The sequence below is a fragment of the Nannospalax galili genome, unplaced genomic scaffold (genome assembly GCF_000622305.1).
Source record: "Nannospalax galili isolate Female #2095 unplaced genomic scaffold, S.galili_v1.0 scaffold930, whole genome shotgun sequence".
In the NCBI taxonomy this organism is placed as follows: Eukaryota; Metazoa; Chordata; class Mammalia; order Rodentia; family Spalacidae; genus Nannospalax; species Nannospalax galili.
Window position 1 is genome coordinate 1,936,864 of NW_008329328.1, and position 24,347 is coordinate 1,961,210.

Here is a 24,347-nt window from a genome sequence, read left to right on the forward strand (position 1 = left end):
CTTCTGCAAGAACAGTCAGTGATCTTAACCCCTGAACCATCTCTCTAGCCCCAAATAAATTTTTTTTTAAAAAAACTAAAACTAATCCAAAGATACAGGGAGGGCATTACATACTCACTGAAGGAAAGATTTGCCAAGAGGATACTACAGTTCTAAATATATATGCACCAAACACAGGGGCACCTAATTTCATAAAAGAAACACTACTAGATCTAAAATCACAGATTAACTCCAACATAGTGATAGCATATGACTTCAATATCCCACTGTCACCAATAGGCAGGTCATTAAGACAGAACTAAACAGAGAAACCCTAGAGTTAAATGACATCATATATCAAACAGACATTTACAGAACACTCTACCCAAACACCAAAGAATGCACTTTCAGCAGTCCATGAACTTTCTTCAAAATCAACAAAGCAAGTCTCAAAAACTTTCGGACAATTGAAATAACACCCTGTTTTCTATATGATCATGAAGGAATAAAGGTGGATATCAACACCAATGGAAGTGGGAAAAGTACCAAAACTCATGGAAACTAAACAACACATTATTAAATGAAAATTGGGTCAAGAGAGAAATCAAGAAGGGAATTTAAAAAATTCCTAGAAGTGAATGAAAATGAAAACACAACAAACCAAAATCTATGGGACATAATGAAGGCAGTCCTAAGAGGAAAGGTTATGACATACATAAAAAGATGGAGACATCTCACAATTATAAATTGATGATACATCTTAAGGCCTTGGAAAAACAAAAACAAGTAATACCTGAAAAAGAGTAGACAAGAAGAGATAATCAAAATCAAAGCTGAAATGAAGGAAAAAGAAATGGAAAAAAAATTACAAAGAATCAATGAAACAGTTGATTCTTGAAAAGATTAACAAGATTGACAAACCTTTAGCCAAATTAATGAGAGGACCCAAATTAATATTTTAAAAGGGAAGGATTAAAACACATAACTGAAGAAACTCAAAGAATCATTAAAACATACATTAAAAACCTATATGCCATTAAATTGGAAAATCTAATCTCCCAACTAAGAAAAGCTCAGAAGCAGATGAGTACAATGCAGAACTTTACCAGATCTTCAAAGAAAAACTAACATCAATACTGTGAATTATTCTGTAAAATAGAAAAGGAAGGAACACTTCCAATTTTTTTTATGAAGCCAGTATTACCCTGATACCAGATCAGATAAAGATTCAATTAAAAAAGGAATGAAGAAAGAAAGGAAAGAAGGAAGAAAATTATACCCAATCTCTGGGATGAACATAGATGCAAAAATTCTCAATAAAATACTTGCAAACTGCTTTTCTGCCTCTGCTGCTACCTTTGCTTGTGGCGAAGGGGGACAAAAAAAGAATCAGGTTTTGAAGTTCACCCTTGGCTGTGCCCACCCTGTAAAAGAAATCAAGGATGCTCCCGATTTCGAGCAGTTCCTCCAGGAGAGAATCAAAGAGAACAGAAGGCTGGGAATTTCAGTGGAGGGGTTGTCACCACCCAAAGGAGCAAGAACAAGACCACTGTCACTTCTGAGGTGCCTTTTTCCAAAAGGTATTTGAAATATCTCACCAAAAAATATTTGAAGAATATCTACATGATTGGTTATGTGTAGTAGCTAACAGCAAAGAGAGCTTTGTATTACATTACTTCCACATTAACTAGAATGAAGAGGAGGAGGAGATGAGAATTAAAACACATTGATCTGGAATATGAATTAATGAATAAAATTTAGGAACAACAACAACAACAAAAATACTTGAAAACCAAATCCAATAGCACATCAAAAAGATTATCTACCATAAACAAGTTGACTTCATTCCAGAGATGCAGGGATAGTTCAATGTATGTAAACTGATAAATGTAATCCACGATCAAGGATAGAAACCACATGATCATCTCCTTAGTTGCAGAAAAGATCTTTGACAAAATCCAACATCCCTTCATGATAAAGTCATGGATAATCTAGGGATACAGGGGCCATATCTCAACACAATAAAGGCAATATACAACAAGCCCACAGTTAACATCATACTTAATGGAGAAAAATTCAAAGCACTTCCACTAAAATCAGGAACAAGACAAGGACATCCACTTTCTCCATTCTTGTTCAATATAGTGTGTGAAGTTTTAGCTAGAGCAGTAACACAAATGAAGGAAATAAGAAGGCTACAAATTTGAAAGGAAGGAGTCAAAAGTATCCTTTTTTGCAGATGACATAATTCTCTCTCTCTCTCTCTCTCTCTCTCTCTCTCTCTCTTTCATCCCTTCTTCTTCCTCTTCTTCTTCCTCCTCCTCCTCTTCTTCTTCTTCTTCTTCTTCTTCTTCTTCTTCTTCTTCTTCTTCTTCTTCTTCTTCTTATATATAAATAAAACCTAGAGTCTACCAGAAAATCAGTAGCCTTTCTATTTACAAATGACAGACGGAGAAAGAAATAAGGACAAGGGTCCCATCCTCAAAAGTCTCAAAAAAAACAAACAAAAGAAAGACTTTGGAATAAATCTAACCAAGGAAGCGAAAGACTTGTATAAAGACATCGAAGAAAGCAATCAAAGACACCAGAAGATGGAAAGACCCCCCATGCGCATGAATCTGTAGGATTAATACTGTGAAAATGGCCATCCTACCAAAAGTAATCTACAGATTCAGTGCAATCCCCATTAAAATTCCAACACAAGTCATAGAAATTGAAAACATAATCTCACATTTCACATGGAAACACACAAAAAACCCAGGATAGCCTAAATAATCCTAAACAATAAAAGGAGCTGGAGGCATCAGTACCCCTGATTTCAAAGTATACTATAGAGCTATAGTAATAAAAACAGCATGGTGCTGGCATAAAACAACACATTGATCAATGGAACAGAATTGAGGACCCAGATTTAAGTAAATGTGCATATAGCCATCTGATTTTTCCCTGGCAAGATATACCTATGGTGCAATAGTGGTAGGAATGTTAAGGGGTAACCAATCACTTTCTGATTGGATTTAAGGCCCTCTTCACAAGACGGAGCCCATACTTGACACTCTTATCAGAACCACAAACCTGTGGTTAGACAAGCCACAGGTCATAGGGGATAATCTACTACTATTATTCTGCTGAATGATGGTCATCAGAGAAGCTTCCTGAAGCACAGAGACCTGCAACTGGTCACTGTGAGAAAATGAGCAACTGTGCAGTGCCCAGTCCTAAATGGGACATCTATATCACACATTCTCTTCCCAAGGCTCAGGGATCATCGTAGAAGAGGGGGCAGAAAGACTCTAAGAGCTAGAGGTGGTGGTAAATACAAGGACACAGCAGGGCAGTTACACATTTGGGCCCACAATGCTGGTGACAACATATACGAGACCTGTGTAAGCCCAAGTCAGACTGAAACCCAGCACAGACAGGGGAGGTGGGCAGGAAGTCCTTGCCCTAGCTGAGGCAACTGACAAGTGATAGCTGCTAGGAGAGGAAGCTAGTTTTCTTTAAGGTTGTGACACATGGGTAGATTGACTAGGCTCCAAGGGATAGACTCACACCCAAAAGCATTCGGGGAGCACAAATTAGACTGGATAGGCCTTAAAAATAGCAGACATGAAGCTGGGGTGGGGAGCAGTAAGGTGAAGGCAGAGATGGGGGGCTGAAAAAGATTAAAATACATGGTATGAAATTCTCTAAGAATGAATAAAAGTATTTTAAATTAGTATCAGACCATGATTTCTCCTGAGTTACTGAGTTCAACTTACCATCAAAGCGAACACGAGGCCGTTCTAAAAACATCTCTCTCCAGGAAGAGTATGGAGTAAGTTTCACACAGCTTCTGCCCCAGACTTTCAAGCAGGCTAGACGCCATATTTCAGGGTCTCTAGGTTAAAAAGGGACAATATCCATAAATGCAAAAAGCTTAGAAACAAACAAATATTTGGCTATTAAGTTTTGGGTTTTTTTTTTTTTTTTTTTCATTAAATTCTGCAACTGCAAGGTACTGTTTCAAGGGGTGGGCAGAGTCTGAAAGTCAAGCGTGAAGACCACGCTTTCACTGGTGAAAGGGAAGATTCAGGTAGTGTGCTCAGCACAAACATCAGCCAATGAAGCAATGCACTAAGAATGATGGTGTGGAGGAAATGCACCCTTTTGGTCAGGGTTGGCTGGAAAAGGCCTCTGCAGAGGCCACCACAGTGATAGTGAAGACAGTCATGGGCAGTAGCCCCAAGTGCAAGGTTCTGTGTTGAGGAGTGAAGGTGGTTCAGGACACAGTAGATAAGCACAGGATGCAACAAAGTGAGCGAGCTCAGAGAGGTAGACCAGGCAGCCTCTTGCAGGAGTGCTGGCTTACATGAGATGCATGCCACTAAAGGCTTTGAGCATGATTTATGCTTTCAATAGATCACTCTGGGAAAGAAGGCAGAGCGAGGTGGCAGAATAGGACTATGTAAGAGAAACTGAACTGAAAAATGAGTCAGAAATTCTGAAAAATGCCAGAAGAGCATCAGCCACAATGATCAATCAGAGCATCTATGAACTTGATAACAGGAGAAAATAGAATGGCAGGAATGAAGAAAGGTTGCAGAATTTACGAGACAGCACAAAAAGAGCAAAGTTGGTGGCATGCAACAGAGTAGGGAATGTCAAAGGGACAGAAAGCCCCTTAAGGAAATAACAGCGGAAAGTTTCCCAAACCTGTAAAAAGATAAAGACCAGGGATTTGGGAAGGCAAAGGATCCTAATTAAATATATCAAAATACAAGTGACAAAGAGAACATCCTGTAAAGAGCAAGAGAAGAAACCAAAACACATGAGCGAAGCTCGAGTACACCTGGCAGCAGCCCTCCCCACAGGAGCTTTAACTGAAAGTCAGGCCAGTGGGATAACAGATTTCAAACAATGAAGGAAAAGTAACTGCTCACCGGACAGTCAGGCTCCCAGATGGCTGCACAGAAATCTTCTGACTGCCACAGAGAACCAGGCCAACAAAGGGAAATCTGCATTTCCATCACTAGCTAGGAGACTTCTGGAAACTACCAAGGAAGTGACAAGAACCCCAAGCAACACTGCAACTTAAGGGAAAGAAAGCAAACGGCAACTTCAGTCCCAGTTTCTGGGAAGAGAGCCCTCCATGCCAGGAAAAAGTAAGCAGGAAAGTATCAGCCCTAAAGAGCCCTCCATGCCAGGAAAAGGTAAGCAGGAAAGTATCAGCCCTACAGCAGACTGGCAGTCCTAACCACACCATTAATTCCATGGTGCTCATAGGCCTTACTGGGGGAGAAGTAGGAAAAAGGTGCTGGGGACTGAACCCAGGGACTTGCATGAGCTAGGCGAGCACTCTACCACTGAACTATAGTCCTTGCATTCTCAGAGGCCTTAAAGACAATCTGAGGAGTTAGCAAATAGAAGAGTGACTGTCAGCCTCCAAAAAAGGAACTTGCCTTTCCCTCCCCAGAATCCAACCTGCAACAACAGCCAGAGTTCGCTATCAACTTGCCTTAGGGGCCAGCAGCCAGTTCCCTGATGCTGCTAGAAATCTTGGGTTTGTGGGGGCCTCACAGTCACTCAGCATCCTGCAGCTTCAAATCAGCAGGTCCACAGCCACAAGTTTGAGTCCCACCTGTACTTACAGCAGGGCCTCTTCCTTGGCCCACTGTGTGGCACTGCTGCTGCTGCAGTGCCAGCTTCATCTATGCCTGTGCACCAGAAGCTGGGGGAGGTCCCAGCCATGGGAGGCACCTCTAGGAACAAAGCTACCAGAGCACCAATCCTCACCTGCACTGTGAGGGATTAGGTAAAGTCTCCTCCCCAAGTCTAAACCTCAAGACTGGCTATGAGTACCCCGCATCACCTGCTGCTGTCTCTCAGAACCTGGGAATGTCCCTAAGGACTGTGTGCTCACAGTCTAACCCTGAGGGACCATTAGGAGGTGATAGAACTTCTAGGAGGCACAAGCCTACTGGGAATAATTTAAGGCACTGTGGCAGGCCCTTGGAAGGGAGGATGGGAAGTTAACTTCTTCACCTTTTACTTCCCAGCTACAATGTGGTCAGCAGTGTCCACTACCAATGTACATACTCCTCACCATTATGTCCTGTTTTGCTACAGGTCCCAAAGAAACAGTCAACTGACAAAAAGACTAAAACCTCTGAAACCATCACACCAAACAAATTTTCTTTTTTAAATTTAATTAAAATTTATGTGTATGAGCATTATGCCTCCATGTATGAAAGTGCAACCATGTCATTCAATGCCTGGAGGCCAGAAGAGAGCATGAGATTCCCTGGAAATGGAGTTACAGACAGCTGTAAGCTGTCATGTGGATGCTGGGATTCGAACCCAGGTCTTCTGCAAGAGCAGCCACTGCCCTTAACTACTGAGTCATCTCTCCAGCCCTCCCAAAAAACTTTTACAGCTGTTTGTCACATATACCGTGTCACACTGACAGAAAGCTACCACAAATTCATTTATGCCCAGAGCTCTAGAAATATATGCATCAGTGTTCCAAACCTGACACATCACATATTCCTCCCCAACAGGAGGATACAAAAAGCCCCAGCAGCACACAAGCCCAAGCAGAGCCCACTCATATCCTGCAGCTCCAGGACCCTGACTACCACCGTTAGAAGCCTTGGCTTGACCAGTGAGTCCCACATGACCTGGGATGTCAGAATACAGACAGCAAAACCACATGCCCAGCACCACTGACGCTCAACCCACGCTGCTGCCATATCCTGATACTAGTACCACAAGCCCAAATCTACCCACATGTAATCATGAAACTTGTGCACTGGGGACCACAGCTGGTACCAAAAGCCCCAGCATCACTTGTACTTGTCCTATGGGACCTGGCATCTGGTTTCCCTAGCTCCAAGAAAGTGGCTCTCAGGGCCTTAGTCCCATTACTGCTCCCATTAGACTGCCAACCAGTACTAGCCAACCAGTACTAGCCAACACATTATTAGACAGAAATCACCTAACCACAAAAGACAGAGAGGAAGAAAGTCTACAAAAAAACTAGAAAACACTTACTAAAATGCAACAGTAAATCCTCACATATCAATTACCCTGAATACAAAAGGATTAACTTTCCACTAACAGACTGTCTGGAAGGAGAGAACTGATTTTTGTAAGCTGTCTTCTGACCTTCACACATACACTGTAATTATGCATGGACCCACACACATACACATATGCAAATAAATAACGTGATAAATATTTTAAAAACTCATGTTGACTATCACCATACTCTTGTCAGATTCTCAAATAGAGAAAAGATAACAAGTTTTGGCAAGTATGGGGAGAAAAGGAACCTGTCTACTGGCATCTCTTGGTGAGAATGTATATTAGTATAGCCACCACTGAAAATGGTCCAGAGGTTCCTCAAAGTATTAAAAATAGAATTACTGTATGACCCATCAATCCTACTACTGAGGGAAAGAGAGCGGGAGAGAGAACCCTTCTGAAAAGGTTTTTAAAGAAGACTTATCTTTATTTCTGTGTGTATGCCATTTATGTTCAGGTGCCCACAGAGACCAGAAAGGGGCATCAGATCCCCTGGAGCTGGAGTTAACAAGCTGTTGTGAGTCACTGGAGGTAAGTGCTAGGAACCAAATTTGGGTCCTCTGCAAGAGCAGCAAGTGCTCTTAGTTGTGAGCCATCTCTCCAGGCCGTGTGTGTGTGTGTGTGTGTGCACACTTGTGTGCAGGTGCATGCAGTAGACCAGAAGAGGGTATGGATATCCTCCTCTATCACTTTCTGCCTACTCTGAGGCAGGGTCCCTTCCTGAACATGGAACTAATGTTTTTTGACCAAGTTGGAAGCCAGCAAATCGAGTAATTCTCCTGTCTCCATTCATCTGAGCTGGGGTTCCAGGCACTTGTGGGGATGTCTGGCTTGTTATATGGGTGCTGGAATCTGAAATTTCGTCCTAATTAATGAATAAGGAACAAACACCTTAAGAGGTAAGCCATCTCTCTAGTCCCATACTGGGTATACATCTAAAGGAACTGAAATCAGTAAGTAAAAGAGTTATCTGCATGTGCATGTTTACTGTAGCACTTAATAACAGTCAAGACCTAACCAATCCAAGTGTTCATCAATACATGAATGGATAAACAAAGTGTGGCATTCAGGCATAATGGAATATGAGTCAGAATAAAGAATGAAATCCTGTCATTTCCTGTGACATGGATGAGGACTGGGGATATAGTTCAGTAGTATAGTACCTGCCAACCATGCACAAAGCTCTGTGTTCAATGACCAGATCTGAAAAAATAAATTAATTTAAAAAGTAGAAGTAACCCAATAACACGGATTACCTACAAGTTCATATGTTAAGTGAAGTAAGTCAGGCACAGAAGACTAGTACAGCAGCACCCTACGTGTGACATTTAAGAACAGCTGGTCTCACAGACACAGAGAATAGAATGCTGGGGGGCTGAGGGATGGAGGGTGTTGGTCAAAGATTATATGATCACAGAAGAAATAATGCCAAGAATTCTATTGTATAGCACTGAGACTACAGCTAATAAAGATACAGTGTGTTCTTCAATGATGCAAAGTGAGTAGATGCTCAGGATGCCTACCACAAATAAGGCAAATTATTTGTTACTTAGCTAGATTTGCCTATTCCTAAGGTATATGTACCTCAAATCATCACACTGCATACAATAAATGCAAATAATTTTTATGTCAATTAAAATAATTAAAGGGATTGGAGAGATGGCTCAGTGATTAAGAGCACTGGCTGCTCTTGCAGAAGACCCAGGTTTGGTTCCCAGCACACAAATGGTGGCTAACAACCGTCAGTAACTTCAGTTCCTTTTTAAAAAATATTCATTATTTTTATTTTATGTGTATGAGTGTATTGCCTGCACATAGGTAAATGCACCTGTGTTGTGCAATGCCTGCGGAGAACAGAAGATGCTCTCGGATCCCCTAGAACTGGAGTTACAAACAGTTGTTAGCTGCCATGTGGGTGCTGGGATTCAAACCCAGGTCTTCTGCAAGAACAGCCAGTGTTCTTAACTGCTGAGCCATCTCTCCAGCCCCTTAAAAAAACTTAAAAAAAAAATAAAATAAATAAAGCTGGGCGTGGTGGTGCACACCTTTAATCCCAGCACTTGGGAGGCAGAGGCAGGAGGATCTCTGTGAGTTCAAGGCCAGCCTGGTCTACATAGTGAGTTTTAGGCCAGCTGGGGCTACAGGGAGACCCTGTCTAAAAAAGACCAATAAGTAAATAAATAAATAAATAAATAAATAAATGCTGGCTGGGCATGGTACCCCACCCCCAGCCCCAGCAGAGGTAGAGGACTGCTGCAGCAAGCTGGCTAGTCAGACCAGCCATATCATCAAGCTCCACGGTTGATAACAGACCCTGTCTCAATATATAAGGAGGAGAGTGATCAAAGGTGACATCACCTGATGTCTATGTCAGGTCAATCAAATGTGTACACACACACAATTAAATAAAAGATGTACTAAAAGTTGACATGCTTCAAGTCAGATGTGGTAGCACATGCCTTTAACCCCAGCACTCAGATTGCAGAGGCAGGTGGATTTCTGTGAGATCAAGGTCAGCCTGGTCTACATAGTGAATTCCGTGCAGATGGGGCCATAGGGAAACCCTGTCTCAAGCAGAACAAAACAAAATACACATGGTTCTGATGCAGCTCAAAACATTCCTAAATCCCACTGGAGAAAAGACAATATCTTCAGTAAATGGTGCTGGTCAAACTGGAGAGCTATATGTAGAAGAATGAAACTAGATCTTTCCCTCTCACCCTGCACAAACTCAATTTCAAATGGATCCAAGACCTCAATATAAGACCTGATTCTGTAAATCTGATAGGAGAGAAAGTCGGAAATATACTGGAAACTTACAGACACAGGAAAGACTTTTTTTTTCTTTAAGATAGGGTATCATTATGTAGCCCTAGCTGGCCTAGAACTTGCTATGTTCTCAAAACATGAAACAGAGTTCTCAAAACATGAAATGCAAATGATTGAGAAATATTTTTTTAAATGTTCAACATCCATCAAAATAAAACTACTTTGCCATTTCATCTTAATCCAGTCAGAATGGCTAAGATCAAGGACAAATGACAACAAATGCTGGTGAGGATGTGGGGAAAAGAGAAATTTATCCACTGATGGTCTGAATGCAAACTAGTATAGCCACTAGTGCGGATCAGTGTGGAGGTTCCTCAAAAAGCTAGAAATCCACATGATCTACTCATGATTCAGCTATACCACTCTTGGGCATACACCCAAAGGACTCTATATCCTACTACAGAGATATCTGCTCATCCACATTTACTGATACACAATCAGGAAACGGAAGTATTGATGGAACGGATAATGAAAATGTGGTACATTTACACAGTAATTATTCAACTGTTAAGAAAAATGAAATTACAAGATTTGCAGGTAAACGGATAGAGCTGGAAATCATCATTCTGAGTGAGGTAACTCAGACCCTGAAAGGCTGCTTTGAATCTTTGGCCAAGTGTATTTATGGAGGTCAGGAAGCTGGTAGCAAATCATGGGGGAGGGAGGCTTTCAAGGGAGGGGATGTTGGGATTAGAGAGATGGCTCAGCAGTTAAAAGCACAGGCTGCTCTTGCAGAGGACCTGGGTTCCGTTCCCAGCACCCACATGGTGGCTCACACCCCTCCAAAATTCCAGTTAATCTAACGCCATCTTCTGGCCTCTGTGGGCACTGCATACACTGGTGCACCTACTCATACACATAAAAATAAAAATAAATAAATATTTTTTAAAAGTTTTTTTGAGATAAGTCTCACATAATCCAAGTTGGTCTCAAATTCACTATGCAGTCTAGGGTTACCTGAAACTCAGGGTCCTCCTGATGTTACTCCAAGTCCTGGGATTATAGGCATGTACCAACAAGCCTGGCTTAAGTTTGCTTACTTTAACAATTATTGTCATTTCAGGATGACATATGAACATATAAAGTTTTCTTTCTTTCTTCCCTCCCTTCCTTCCTTCCTTCCTTCCTTCCTTCCTTCCTTCCTTCCTTCCTTCCTTCCTTCCTTCCTTCCAAGGAATACAGAATTCCAGTTAAGCAGAAAGAATAAATTCAACAGTGTATAGTGCAGCATGTACAGTCTGGGTACTAAAGTAAATGATGGTATATTGCATTACTGAAAATGTTAAACAGTAGATCCTAAATATTGTCAACACAGAAAGTAACCATGTGCAGTAATGTAGCCCCAGATGGCCTGGAACTCACTGTGTAGTCCAGGCTGGGCCTTGAACTCACAGAGATCTGCCTATCTCTGCCTCCTGAGTCCTGGGATTAAAGACATGCGCCACCACACCCAGCACATGAAGTTTTATTTATAAAAATTTGCTTTCTCTATCAAACTGTTGTGTCTTCTCATGTATAATTAACAGGTGTTTGTGCAATAGAATAAGACAGAATAATAAAAATCCAGGCTTTGAGAAATTAGTTTATGCAAAATAGATTTTTTTTAACTTTTAAAAAAATTTATTGCCAGGCGTTGTGACGCACAACTTTAATCCCAGCACTTGGGAGGCAGAGGCAGGTGGATCTCTGTGAGTTCAAGGCCAGCCTGGTCTACATAGTAAGTTCCAGGCCAGCTGGGGCTACAGGGAGACCCTGTCTCAAAAAAAAAAATTCAGGCACGATCAGGGACAAATGGGTTCATACAGAACTATGAGCATTCTTCACACAGCAACAGTTTAAAAGTATAGGACAGCTTACTTAAGGGGTGAAAAGAACACTATAATGCAATCTAAATCTAACCTCATCACTTCATGGGTTTAGAGTTACTGTGCAAATACCTTGAATATATTTCTGTCTCTTCCAAATCAACTAAACTGGCATTGAAATTATGGAAGCCATTGGTGAAACTATTTTACATATCGTGCTGAAAACCTAGCACATTCTAACCTTTATTTGGGAAAAATCATATCAAGTAAAGCTTTGCAAAATTTCTCTTTAATCAAGCTTTTTTTATTTATTTATTTTAATTGCCTGAGTCGTTTCTAAAACCCAGTACCTGGCACAGATGTAGAATCCTCTGCATACCAGTGACAACTGTTCTAAGGATCTAAGGTCCAGGTCACTTGATACCACCCATCTGAAGATGTACATCAGGACCTCCATCGGCAGCACTGTAAAAGCAAAGCATCCTTCAGTGACTCCCCTCATGCCATGTACTATAAAACCACAATGCATTTATACATTCCTCAGCACTGCACAGACATACAGCAGGAGTGGATTTTCACTATCCAGTAGTAAACATGTTCCCTACACAACACAAAAATCCTTATTTTTCAGTATAGACTTGAAATCACTTAGATAAAACACAATTTTGCCTTGCACACTTATTTTATTGTCAAGATATATTAAAATGTGAAAAATAATGTACTGATTCATACATTTAACACTAAAAAGTTACTTTATCTCAAATCTTTAAACAGTCCTCCCATAAATAATATTTAATATATGAAAAATGTTCATTTCTCGGGGCTGGAGAGATGGCTCAGCAGTTAAGAGCACTGGCTGTTCTTGCAGAAGACCTATCCTTAACAACTGCACTACAAACCCTGTTGTTTCAGGCTGGGTATGGTGACACACACCTTTGATCCCAGCACTTGGGAGGCAAAGGCAGGCGGATCTCTGTTTTCTCTGTGAGTTCAAGGCCAGTCTGGTCTACACAATGAGTTCCAGGTGAGCTGGGGTGACAGGGAGACCCTGTCTCAAAAAGACCGAAAAGAAACCCAAACCCTGTTGCTTCAGATATGGAAAAGGATACATATTTATCTATAGCCATTATAACTAGATCGTTCCTCATATTTGGAACTACAGCACTAATTATCCGAATCTTTTAGGTCCAAAAACCTTCATAGGAAGACTCAATATTTCTGAGTAAAAACACAGAAAGGCCAAACCTGATATGTGGGTCTGACTGCTCTCCAGCTCAGGCTGACACAGTTTGAGCACAGATTCCTGAAATGTGAGCTGCTGCTGAAAGTAGGACAAGAGATCTGCCATCTGGTTATCATCATCGTTATCTTCAATGCTGAAAAAAAGAGGTAGGTAAATAAATGACATGTCTCAGATGATGGACACAATGTAAGAAATGTTATTTTTCATAGTATTTTCAAATCTGCTTTAAAAACAAACTTTCTGCAGGGCATGGTGGCGCGTGCCTTTAATCCCAGGCCTGGGGAGGCAGAGGCAGGCGGATCTCTGTGAGTTCAAGGCCAGCCTGGTCTACATAGTGAGTTCCAGGACAGCTGGGGCTACAGGGAGACCCTGTCTCAAAAAGACCAAATAATAATAATAATAATAATAATAATAATAATAATAATAATAATAATAATAATAATAATAAAATTAAAAAGTAAAATAAAATAAAAACAAACTTTCTTACTACTATTAATGTAGTAATGCATATCCTGCCTTGCAGTGAAGTATTGTATCAAGCTTCTCAAAGAAAAAAAGCTTTGGAAATATGTTAATTATCACTCAAAGAATTAGGACTTTTAGGGTCAGGTACTGAGATTTAATTAATTTTATTGTAGAGACTTAATGAGTTAGTAAAGAAAATTAAGTGATTTGAAAACCTTCTGTAAGTCCTTTAGTGATTTTTTTTTTGGTCTTTTTTGTTTTGTTGGTATTTTGTCTTTTGGGGGGATCTGAGGACTGAACCCAGGACCTTGAGCTTGCTAGACAAGCACTCAACCAACCACTGAGCTAAATCCCCAACCCATTAGTGATCTTTGAAAAAAATAAGCTATGCCGGGCATGGTGGTGCCTGCCTTTAATCCCAGCACTCAGGGGGCAGAGGCAGGCGGGTCTCTGTGAGTTCAAGGCCAGCCTGGTCTACATAGTGAGTTCCAGGACAGCTGGGGCTATAGGGAATCCCTATCTCAAAGAGATGAAAAAAAAAAAGGTTGTGTAGTGGAGGTTCACCTTTAATCCCAGCCCTTGACAGACAGAGTTAGATCGAGGCTAGCCTGGTCCATATAGTGGCGGGGGCTAAGGGAAACCCCTTCTCAAAAAAATTAAAAAAAAACCAGGTGTAGTGTAGTGGAGGTTCACCTTTAATCCCAGCCCTTGACAGACAGAGTTAGAGTGAGGCTAGCCTGGTCCATATAGTGACTTCCAGGTAGGTTGGGACTAGGGAGACCCTGTCAAAAAAAAAATTATTTTATTTGATGTGTATGGGTGTTTTGTCTGCATGTATGTAAGTGTACGCATTTCATGCAATGCCCATAGAGGTCAGAAGAGGGCACTGGATCCCTGGAATAGGAGTTGCAGATGGCTATTGGCTGCCATGTGGGTGCTGGGAGCTGAACCTGGGTCCTCTGCAAGGGCAGCCAGTGCTCTTAACTCCTGAGCCATGGCTCCAGCTCCTTCTTTAGTGATCTTAATTCCTTCTGACGACATAAAAATATGATATACAGAAGATATCTGAGTTATTTACTAATAGCATCTATTAACTTGTCACACTATCCTAAAGAGTAAAACATGAATAGACCTTAAGATCCACAAATTATCTACCAATATATACAGATGAGTAGTTACTGTTCTAAAAATGTTTTAGCTTTCCATTTTGGAGGAAGTTAACCTTGATAAAGATAATCAGAGTTATAAAAAAGGTTTTCACAAGGAAAAAGTTAGGAAACTAGGGAGTGAATTACATAATACAAAAAGAAAATAGGGTTGAGCCAAGATCAACTTAATGGCTTGTCTACATCAAGGAAAAAAAACATAACAAAAAACTTGCAAGGCTTACGTGAACTGGAAAAAAAAATGGATGCATTCTTATAGAACTTTCATAATATCTGGGTTTATAATAAAGGGATATATTTTCTTTAAAAGCATCTAGCACATTCTTATAAAACTGGGTAAGAGCTCAGCACCTAGATGGCAGCTAACAACTAACCGTAACTCCAGTTCCAGGGGATCCAATGCCATCTTCTGTTCTCCACAGCCACTGCACTATACAGGTACACTTACATACATGCAGGCACAACACAAATACACATTAACATAAATAATTAAAAGAAGATTATTTTTAAAATTGTAATTTTGGGACTGTGGATGTAGCTCACTGGCAAAAGCATTTATGTGTTATGTGGAAAACCCTGTATTTGATCCCCAGAAAAATCTCCTCTCCCCAACACGCCCCTCCCCCCAAAGAAATTGGGTAAGAGCTATGCTGGGTAACTCCATCCAAATTCAAAGGTTTAGAAAAAGAGAAGTGATTCATTTTGAGTTTGAACTACCTCATACTGTTAAATCTAATTTGATGAACAGTATTATAAGCTGCAAAGTATAAATAGGCAATTAATACCAACTTCAGAGCTGAAGAGATGGTTCAGTGGTTAAGAGTACTGGCAGCTCTTGCAGAAGACCTGGGTTCAATTCTCAATGTCCACATAGCAGCTAACAACTGTTCATAATTCCAAATGCAGATGAATCTGATGCCCTCTTCTGACCTCCATGGGCATTGCACAACATGGGTACACACACACACACACACACACACACACACACCCATAAATAAATAAAATATTTTTTAAAATACTAACTTCACTGAATGCTCATAATGTGGCTTAGCCAATGTCTTTTTTCACTTTCTTTGTAGCCCCAGCAGGTCTGGAACTCACTACATAAACCAGGCTGGTCTCCATCTCACAGTGATTTGGCTGCCTTTGTCTCCTGAATGCTGGAATTAAAGTCATGCACCACCAAGCCTGATGTCTTATTCAATTCTTAAACGTTGATTTATATGTACTAAGAAACACTGACAATGGGCAAAGTAGGGGACCAGCAAGAAGGCAGAAGAGAAACAAGAAAGCATAATTACACAGACTAAAATGAAGCCCATCATTTTTTAAAACTTTAAAAAATTAAAGAAGCACTGGCAATAAACACAATTATTGGAAAATATAAGTTAATTATTCTTTGACAGAAAAAAGAATAGAATACAGCTAATAACCCCTTACCAAAACTCCTTAATGAGATACAGTCTCATAGCCCTGGTTAGTCACTAATTCATATACAGCTGAGGATGACACTGAACTGATTCTCCCTGCCTCGACACCCAAAGTGTTATCATTATGGGTGTGTGCCACCACACCCACTTTACATGGTACTGATGACTGAACTGTGGGTTTTCTGAATACTGGGTAAATACTCGACCAACTGAGCTACATTCTTAGCCCTCTAATACCCGGTCTTTAAACCTGACACTCCCTCATGGGCACAAATACCTTTCCTTATTGATGTCATAAAACTGGGCTTTTGGAGAAAGATTAGGCCAAAATGATTTTATAACATAATATTTTCAATAGCATTGACTTAAAAATATGCTCTCTTAGGGGAATGGTGGTGCACGCCTTAAACCCAGCACTCAGGAGGCAGAGGCAGGTGGATCTCTCTGAGTTCCAGGCTAGCCAGGGCTACATAGTGAGAGTCCATCTTAAACAAAACAAAAGGAACAAACAAACTGCCCCTTAATCTTTTCTCACAGGAAAGCATCACTGCTGCTTTCCCACTCCGATGCCAGGACTGTCATTACACTGACACATGATCTCTGCATGCTTATATCTTGTATGCTTTTAGACAATGTTAGAGCTTTAATAATGCACAACCTATATACAGTAAGAGAATAAATCACTACAATTTAGCATTTTCCTAGCAGGATGCCTATTTTGAAATGTCAAAGATTCAAACACAGAAAAAGAGAAAACTAGTACGATGACATCCTACACACCCACCACCCGATTCTAACAGTTATTAACACTACGTTTTAGTACTTTCTACTGCAAACAGGCTTCAGAAAGCTGCAAGTATTGTTTATCCTTTTCAAGGATCATTGATTTAATAATAAAAAAACTTTTATCACCTTACTTTTATTTAAAATGTGAATATTAACATTCCCCAGGTTAAATAAGTCTACAACTTTATAAACAGGGACATACTAAACACCACACAGTTAAGAGAATCAGCACTACCTTCTTAGCAAGTTAAGAGTTAAAACGGCAAAGATGCTTAACTTATAAACTTTATACGTTATTGTCTGTTAAATTATATACGCACTAGCTGTTTCCAACGCCATCACCATCTGGAGACCGGGTATAAGTAATCTTGAACTCTATATCAGGTACAAGTTGCATAGCCCTACGATAAAACTTGATGGCTAAAAGAAGAAATAAAGCTAAGTTAGCTATAACCACACATTTTTGTCATTTATTCTGATTACCCTTAACTGTAGTTTAATTCGGTAGATTTCTTTATGAAGACAAATTCTTCCTCTACATGCCACAGTAGCAGCTTACTGAACAAACTCATTTCCAAACCACACTGCTCCAAAGGTGCTTTCTTCAAGCTTAGAGACTGAGATGCATTTAATGCTTATCTTTTTGACCTTCCCATGTGTTTCTATGTCTCATTAGATGGGATTTGACATGGTTGTTGCCTTGGGGAGCTCTAAAAACACAATTATTACAGCTCCAACAGAAGTACTTGTAAACATATTTTTCTTTCTAGGTCAGAGCTGAAGAAAACGAAATGCTGAACATAATAAAATGGTTTTTTAATTCATCCTTCAAATCTAACTTCCTTCAACCCAGTGTGCCCTCTTATTTAGCTATATAACCTTTAAATCTTGCTACGTTTATTTAAATTTTTATTTTTACTTTTGAGTACATGTGTTTCCTGCTGTATGTACACTGTGTGTGTGTGTACCCAAAAAGGCCAGAAGAGGGCAGCAGACCCCCTGGAGCTGGAATGACAGGCAGCTGTGAGCACTAGTGAGCCATCTCTACAGCCCCATAAACCTTGTTACTTTCATTGTTGTTGTTTCTGGGTTTTTTTTAAGGTAAGGTCTTGTTTCCCCTGGTTAGCCTGGTACTACTCACTATATAGCTGAGTCTGGCCTCAAACTTGTGGCAAGCCTCTAAGTGCTGGAATTGTAAGTATTTCACCACCATGTCCTGCCCATATCCTGCTTTTCATAACTCTTCTGGTCAAGTGGTTTATAGCTATAATATTCAATCATCTCTCCCCACTGGAATGTGGGAGTGCAGAAGCTGACTAGTTCTTTTGCTTCCTGATGAAGTCCATTCAATGTGCTACATTCTGCCACACTCTAGCATTCTGGGGCAAGTATCATGCATTACATAGAGGTGGGAATCTCACAAACCAATGAAGATTGCATATGGGACTTGACCAGATAGACTATTGAAATAAATATAAAAATATCACTAGAAGAAACTTCCAAATAAAAACAGCAGCCAGACATAATGATATTTTTCAGGTACTTTCAAATGCCTCAATCTCAAACATATTTTTTATTCCCCAATTATTATGATTACCATCAAAGAAATCTCAATATGGAAAGGAGTCCAATCACTTTGTTTATATACAAAACCCAAGCCTTGCACATGGTAAGCAGGCACCCCGTCACTGAGCTACACCTTCAGCCTTACTAATATGTTTTTTTTTTTAAAATGTGTTTGAGTGTTTTGCCTCCATGTATGAAAGTGCATCATGTGCATACAATGCCTGCAGAGGCCAGAAAAGTGTGTCAGATCCCCTGGTATTGGAGTTATGGATGGTTGTTAGCTACCATATGGGTGCTGGGACTCTAACCCGAGTCCTCTGGAAGAACAGCAAGTGTTCTTAATTGCTGAGCCATCTCTCCAGCCCACTAAGTGACTCTATTGAGTCTACTGAGTTTACTGAAAACAAAGTTGAAGCACTGCCCTTTGGTAAAATGAAAATGCGGCCTTAGAAAGGGCACCTATATGTTCTTTGATTTAATTTAACCTTTATGTTCTATGCTTCAGAAATATTTCCAGAAAGAAAGGAACATATCCTATTTTAAAATGAATACAATTTTAAGACTTCATTAATGAATAACTAATACTAAAATTAAATACAGAAATTTTACTCAGCCTACAAATATAATATTGCTATTGCCCTGCAGTAATTTTTAAAAACTAGCTATACTGACATTTTTACTTATTTTAATTTAATTAATTATTTTTGTGAGACAGGGTCTTACTGTGTAGCCCTGGGTGGCCTGTAACTCACTATGTGGACCACTCTGGACTTGAACCTGTAAGGATCCTCCTACCTCAGGCATGCACCACTGGGCCCAGACAGATTTTTGGTTTTAATTTAAAAATGATTTAAAGTAGAGGGAGGAGGATGTTCTATAGCAAATAAATTCTAGTGCAAAAAATACTGATCACTAACAGTGTCATAAATCCATGATGCTGGGCCTGTGTTAGGCCTGGAATTTTTACCTTCATAGAGAGCTCCATTTTGTTCTTCTTCTACTGCTTTTAGGAAGAGTTCCCGGGCCTGTAAAAATAAAAAGCGAAAAAAAAAAAAAAAAATCTTTGAAAATCTGTATGGAAAGCAGACATTAAGCCAGCACTTGGGAGGTAGAGGCAGTAGGATCGGGAGTTCACGGTCATTCTTAGTCTGAGGACAGTCTGGGTTTCATGAGATCTTGTTTCCTCCAAAAAAATTAATAGTAGAAAGGTAGCATTTTCAATAAATGATGCTACAGAAATTACTCATCCTTGGGGCTGAAGAGCTGGCTCAGCAGTTAAGAGCACTGTCTGTCCTTGCAGAGGACCCAGGTTTGGTTCCTAGCACCCATAAGGCAGCTAATAATCATCCATAACTCCAGGTCCAGGGGATCCCACGCCCTCTTCTGACCTCCGAGGGCATGACACAACAAAGGTGCACTTATATAAATGCAGGCAAAACTCATACACATAAAAATACATCAAGAAAAATGAAAAGAAATTACATATCCATAGCAAAATAATGAACTTTGACCTAAACCTCATACCCTACATTAAAAAAAAAACCAAAAAAAACCTCAAAATGGATTATGAACTGAAAAGTAGATGTAAAACATAAAAATTTAGGGAAAGAAAAAAAACTTGGGAGTCCCAGAACTTGGCAAAGAGTTCTCATACTTGTACTTGTATGACACAATATAATAACCCATAAGTAAAGGTTGGCAACTTCTGCCCTATAAAATCATGTGCTCTCAAAACATCCTAACACTACGATATGATGATCTAAGCTAACACAGCCCCCATGGACTAGGAAGACAAGGAGTAATGAGATGGAGTGAGGAACAGAAGACAGGGAGCAGCTAGCATTCAAAGTGCTTCCACTGTGAACAAGCTCCAAACTCTCCAGAATAAGGAAATGACCAATACAACATTACAGCATGTAATTTTATTAGAGCTTCTCTTGAGTCAGGCACGGTGAGGCACACCTGTAATCCCATCACTCAGGAGGTTAAGTAAGGCAGGAGGATTACTCTAAGTTCTAGGCCAATCTGGGCTACATAGTGAGTTCCAGGCCAACCTGAACCACAGACTAAGAGCCTGTCTCAAGGAAAGATAAAAAGGCTTCTATGAGCATTTGAAAAATTCTACCCCACTGTTAGGGCTTCTGTTAGTAAAGTCTAGATATCTACCTTTGAGAGACTAAGAGACTTTGAAGAGTCTTTAACAAGAATTACATGAAGATGGGAGGCTATAGGAAAAGGAACCCATAGCAGTAATTACCCAAGACACCTATAAGTAGCGAAGGACATACGAGTAGGCAGACAAGTCAAGATTTTCTACATCAGAAAAAATTATTTTACTTTACAAATTCTACGTTTCTGTCACTAGAGTGTGACTAATGGTTAGTTTTGCTAGTGAAAATTCCTACCCCATCCCCCCAAAAAGCATTAAATTTAATTTGCTAAAGCATTTTTTTAAATACTTAACTTTTCTTCCTTTGCCAGTTCCTGTATTCCTTTGGTGTCTGCAGCGGCTTTCAGTATGGGGCCTCTTCCTGCTCTGCAAGGTCGAGTTTCTAAACTGCTGGAACCTACACCCGGGGCAAGCTCAAACATCCACTGAGCTCGGAACATCTGGAGCTGTGTCTAAGAGAAAAGAGTATTTCAGGACCCAGGAAGAGAGAGCAACAGAACCCTGGCATGATTATCAATCTGCCCGGTATCTATTTTTATGTATATTCTTATAATTCTGAGACCAGAAAACAGTCTCTTAAATTACTAAATGCCTGCTAAATATAATCTTTTAAAACCATTTTCTACTTAAAACTTAGAAGGAAATCCTTTAAACACATGTTGTTTAATGTAAAATTCACACAAAGTCAAGTCCCCTATGTGGTAGACTCTGACAGCTGCTCTGATTGCTCTTCAGGAAGAAAAGTGTTGCCTCAGCTTCGGAAACCAGCCAGGTTTCATCCCTTACAGACAGTGCCTCAGCAGGACTGCATGGCGTTCCCACTCCCGACCCAATGGCCTGGCTCTCTTGTGAGGGTTTTCTATCTTCAGAACTCCCTCAGGTCCAGCTAGGGCAGTCCATTAAGACTGCACTGCAGCTCATTTCCCCTACTAGTGTCCCTCTTCCTTCCCCTTCCATGGCACTGATCTCACTTGTGCTTTCAATAAACTTCCTGAAACCTCAACATCCCTCCCAAGGAACTCAATAGAGGATAATTCTCTTTCAGAAGAGGGCCACTGCTAATAGAATTGTGTACATTATTTCTAACTTTTTTTTAAAGGTATCACATAGATGTTAAAAAACTTAAAAAAAATATTCTGTTCAGTGCTTTTTGTTCCACTCTTCTAACATGCTACATACCCTGGGTCTATGTCTACTAACTGATACAGTCCAAATAAAGAAGTTCTATAACGTTTATAAGTTCAGAAATGAGTTTAATTACAGTAATTAAAAAAATATTTTATTTAGTATTTTTTTTTATGTATATGAGTGTATTGTCTGCATGTATGTAAGTGCACCCATGTTGTGCAATGCCTGCAGAGGACAGAAGAGACCGGTGGATCCCCTGGAACTGGAGTTACAGACAGTTGTTAACTGCCATGTGGGTGCTAGTTACAGTTAACTGCCATTTGTGTGCTGGGATTTTAACCCAGGTCTTCTGCAAGAACAGTCACTGTTCTTAGGCAAGAACGGTCACTGTTCTTAACCACTGAGCAATCTCTCCAGCCCCTAATTACAGTAATTTTTTTGAGTTCAATACACAAAGATTTATCTCATTCCTGTAAATGGCTGTAGTGCCTTGTATGACTACACTGTTCCTCAGCATAAGTGATGGCTATTTAGGATATATAAGGATATCTTCTTTATATATAAGTAATGCTATGAACATGTGTATTTACTCATTTCCCCAGTTATTTCCTTACGTTTAATTTCCTGGAAGAACTGCTGTATCAAAAGGAAATGTACACTTTTATTTTTGATACACATTTTGGAAGCACCCACCAGAAAAACTATGGTAGTTTATAACTTCATGTGTACTACATAAGTGTTCTCACAGTCCAGACAGCAATGGACATCATCCAACAAACTGATTAAATTATGAATGAGGCTAATTAGCTCTTAAATATTTAATAACCATTTTTCATTAACTGTTCATCTTTCTATCCTGTGCTCTAATTTATGAGCATGGTCTATACACTGATGGTATTAACCCTATACTTATATGTGGCAGAAAATTGTTCTAGCTATTGCTTTCAACTTTAAGATGCCTTTGTTTTACACAGGCTTTAAATTTTTAAGTGAGTATACAATCTTGTTCTTTAAGGCTATGAGTGTCAAGTCAAGCTTAAGCATTATTTTGAATACTTTAAGCCTACACATTGATAGCCCACACAAATAGTTCAGTGGGTAAAGGCACTTGCCACCAAGTTTAATGATCTCAGTTCAGTCCCCAAGATCCACATGGTAGAAGGAGAGAACTGATTCCCACACGTAGTCCTTTGACCTCCCATACTGGCACTGTGGCACATGCACCCATATGCGAGGGCACGTGTGAACACAGATACACACAAAAGTGTACTAAGACGCTGGGTGTGGTAGCACACACCTTTACTCCCAGCACTCGGGAGGCAGAGGCAGGAGGATCTCTGAGTTCAAGGCCAGCCTGGTTTACATAGCTAGTTCCGGGCCAGCTGAGGCTACAGGGAGACCCTGTCTCAAAAGGACCCCCCCCCCAAAAAAAAAGGTACTAAGAATGTAAGCCTACATTCGTGGAGCCTGGTATGGTGGCACTTGCCTGTAAGCCCAGCATTTGGGAGGTTCATTGAATTCCAAAGCAGCAATTATTGATACTTCTAACAAGAAGAGAAATCCATGACACAGTTTAAGTATGCTATAAAGAATATGAAAATCCAGCTAAATTCAATGCAAATAAGAACTTACAAATCTCCCCAATTATGTCCAATCTCTGTGCATGTATGGGAAGAAGGGAACAAAAGTTCAGTGGGTAACTGAAGATACATGCCTGCAGGTCTGTTTCAGCAGGACTCTCACTCTCCTCATCTGTTCTGACAGAATCAGAATGACAATCTTCCTCAGCCTCTGCCTGGGGAGAAGAAGCACAGTTTCATCACAAATAGGCAGACACCATTTTCCTTTGTAATCCACCTTGCAGTTAAAGTCTGTGGACCACAATTTGAGCATCAAGGCTGCAGGGTGCATTTGCGACCTTACTATTATTTCCAAAGAAAAACAAGTCTGAAAAGCACGTTCTTTATTCCAAACCACAGTAGTATTAACATCACTATGAATCTTAAAATCTTATTGCCCAGAATTTAAAATTGATTCCACTCACCCAAAAGTCATTTGAGATTTGCTATCAGTAAATGTTTTCTGATCTCTTATTTCCTATAAATTGTGGCTGGATCTCAAGGAAATTGAATGGGGTCTGGTAAGGACTACTTCACAGACAATGTGTTTTCAATCAGAAAAGCAAGTGTTGGGAAATGTGGTTAGCAACATACTGCTGCTAGCATTCCAAACAGTTATTTCAGCCAAGCTAAGGAAAAAAACCTCAAAATAAATTTGCTTTCATAGAATTCAGCAAATTTGCAAAGCTATACTGTTTTATGCCCATGCAATACAATGCTGCTTCTCTCTAGGTGTTTTCTTCACTGGTAAGTTTAAAAGGTGCCAATAAAATAAAGTTTGTACTGTAATTTTTATAATACTGCATACTCAACTCCACTAGGCTCCAGTTTAAAATGTTTTGGTAGAGGTTGGTGAGACGGCTCAGTGGGTAGAGCACTTGCCATGCAAGTCTGACAAGCTCAGTTTACCTGGAACCCAGGTAAAGGTAGAAGGAGAGAACTGACTCCACATAAATTGTCTTCTGAATGCCACAGACACCATGACATACACATGTCCATAATCACCATACACAGGATAATAAATGAAAATTGTTTTTTGTACATTTTAAAATGTTTTAGTAGGTGCTGGAGAGATGGCTCAGTGGTTAAGAGCACT

General features: G+C 40.0%; 1 protein-coding gene across 3 annotated transcripts in view; it reads right to left on the reverse strand.

Moving 5' to 3' along the window:
* Positions 1–24,347, reverse strand: part of Fbxo9 (F-box protein 9) — a 55,166-nt gene that overhangs the window by 25,207 nt on the left and 5,612 nt on the right. For all 3 annotated transcript variants that reach the window (XR_001872522.2, XR_001872521.2, XM_017799018.2), the window contains exons 2-8: positions 23,347–23,427; positions 20,798–20,956; positions 19,302–19,359; positions 17,089–17,188; positions 12,924–13,054; positions 12,029–12,143; positions 3,741–3,859 (exon numbers count right to left, since the gene is read on the reverse strand). Coding sequence is in view for 1 of the 3 variants with exons in the window: in XM_017799018.2 (XP_017654507.1) it covers positions 3,741–3,859; positions 12,029–12,143; positions 12,924–13,054; positions 17,089–17,188; positions 19,302–19,359; positions 20,798–20,956; positions 23,347–23,427 (763 nt within the window). In the remaining 2 variants the exon portion in view is untranslated. The remainder of the gene's footprint in view (positions 1–3,740; positions 3,860–12,028; positions 12,144–12,923; positions 13,055–17,088; positions 17,189–19,301; positions 19,360–20,797; positions 20,957–23,346; positions 23,428–24,347) is intronic.